The following is a 1,872-nucleotide window of genomic DNA, read 5'->3' on the forward strand; positions in this document are numbered from 1 at the left end:
CATTTAACTGAATTATGTACAAACTCATCATTTCGTCATGTTGTGCAATTATCCTGACGTATTTACAGTAAGTGGGCATAAATATAACAATTGCAGATTATGAACACAGGTATTCTGTACATTGTTAGCGATTATGAGTCATTGATAAATGTTTCCTATTACTAAAGCAGGAAATTGATATTACATGATTATACGAAATAATTTTCAAATGATAATTTAAATTGATTTATTACTGTGATTTTAGTGAAACAAGATACCAAGGGAGATATATATCGCGCATTAACAAAGTACAGAGTACTGCTTTAGGAAGAAAACTGTCAGGTGTTGAGTTCTATTTCGAATGAGTTTTCGATTTTGGCGAGACTTTTGCCCTCTCCTTGGAGTATTGCGCCCGACTGTGAGTGAGTAAGGAGTTGTACACTTTGTTATTCAGTTTAACATCAAAACCACCCGTGTCTCCCGTATGAATTCCCGGTGGAAACTGTAATAATCGGCAAGCATTAATCCTGGAAGACATTAAGATGTCATGTTTCGTAACAATCTTAGAATCTTTTCCCATCTTCTTGTAACCACAGCGTGGTATCGAAGCATACTCTTTTTCTATGCTCTGAAACAACAATGTATTATCATTTTTTATATATTAATACATTGTTAATGTAAACAAATTCTTAATCTATGCAGTATCTAATTTGCATGTATATATCTTATGAATTATATTTATAACATTGCACAGCAAACTTACGACAAATCGATCAAAATCCCTGTTACTGTCGTCTATGTTAAAATCTGCATTATCTTCATCCTTGATATTGTACAAAGAGCTGCGATAATTGCTAAATGAGATGCTCACTGAAATAAGGGGAATAACTTGAAATAATAACATAGATAAGGAAATTAACATGTTTCTTGTCACCTTTTGAGTCGCGATTAAACTTCTCTTCTGTGCGCTTCAACATTGTGTCGTACTCGCGACTAAATTGAGTTTGTAACAAATGTGCTATGACTTCATCGTTGCCAGTATCACTTGCATCATACGTTTCTCCCATTGTCTTATCCATTACGTTCACATTATCCTCGTTAAAACATTTCTTCAGTTCCCTTGCAATACAAAAATTACATTGTATAAACATTCCAGTTTTGTGCTTTGACATCAACTTGGAATGTTAAACGTTTCATTTTTATGATATAAAATGAAAGTCATGTTTCACGTACATATTTCACAGGAAAGTTACCAAGTTTTTACAATATATATTATAATATTTAAGTTTAGCATAAATTGTTAATGAAAAGTTGAAAATTTTGTAAAACCTACTTATACGAAGTATCTTCGATAAAGGTAAATGGACTCGTCGCAAGCAATATTTACCTCTCTTGCATGCTCGCGGCCAATTGTTCCGTCGTGATATCCAGTAAATTAACAGGACTCTCCAGAGGTTGTATTTTAGCCCATACTTTTGGAGTTGCCATTACTGTAATTGACCGGAATGAGCTGAAATTGTACGAATACGACACCACGATGTCGCACAAACAGAAGACGAGATAAATACGAGATGGAAGGAGATAAATTTAAGATAAATACGAGTTTCAAGATATCCCCACTTATTTAAAACACTTCTTCTTGTTACACGATCCGAGAATGTTGTCTAGAACGTCTCTGCCTCAGCCCCCCGACTCCCCGAGACTGCCCAAGACCACGATGTAAATAGATCGAGTAGATGAAGTACTGCTTACATCACGTCCGGAGACACATCGAGTGGATAAAACAGTGTTGCGTTTCTCTTCCTTAAATTTCCAATAAATGGTAATTATTAAAAGTTTTGATAATTACCATTTGATGGAAATTTGAAAAAGAGAATATAATTACCAAGAATT

At 34.3% G+C, this 1,872-nt stretch overlaps 2 protein-coding genes across 2 annotated transcripts in view; one reads left to right on the forward strand and one right to left on the reverse strand.

Moving 5' to 3' along the window:
* LOC108764579 (mitochondrial import inner membrane translocase subunit TIM44) overlaps window positions 1-1,872 on the forward strand; it is a 76,625-nt gene that overhangs the window by 54,762 nt on the left and 19,991 nt on the right. The gene's annotated exons all lie outside the window — the stretch shown is intronic.
* Window positions 24-1,704, reverse strand: LOC108764585 (serine/threonine-protein kinase RIO3). Its single transcript, XM_018512889.1, has 4 exons — window positions 1,367-1,704; window positions 914-1,098; window positions 743-849; window positions 24-607 (listed from the first exon to the last, which is right to left on the reverse strand). Exons 1-4 carry the CDS (start codon window positions 1,465-1,467, stop codon window positions 332-334), a joined length of 669 nt encoding a protein of 222 aa, XP_018368391.1. The 5' UTR covers window positions 1,468-1,704; the 3' UTR covers window positions 24-331.

The sequence above is a fragment of the Trachymyrmex cornetzi genome, unplaced genomic scaffold (assembly GCF_001594075.2).
Source record: "Trachymyrmex cornetzi isolate Tcor2-1 unplaced genomic scaffold, Tcor1.1 scaffold44, whole genome shotgun sequence".
In the NCBI taxonomy this organism is placed as follows: Eukaryota; Metazoa; Arthropoda; class Insecta; order Hymenoptera; family Formicidae; genus Trachymyrmex; species Trachymyrmex cornetzi.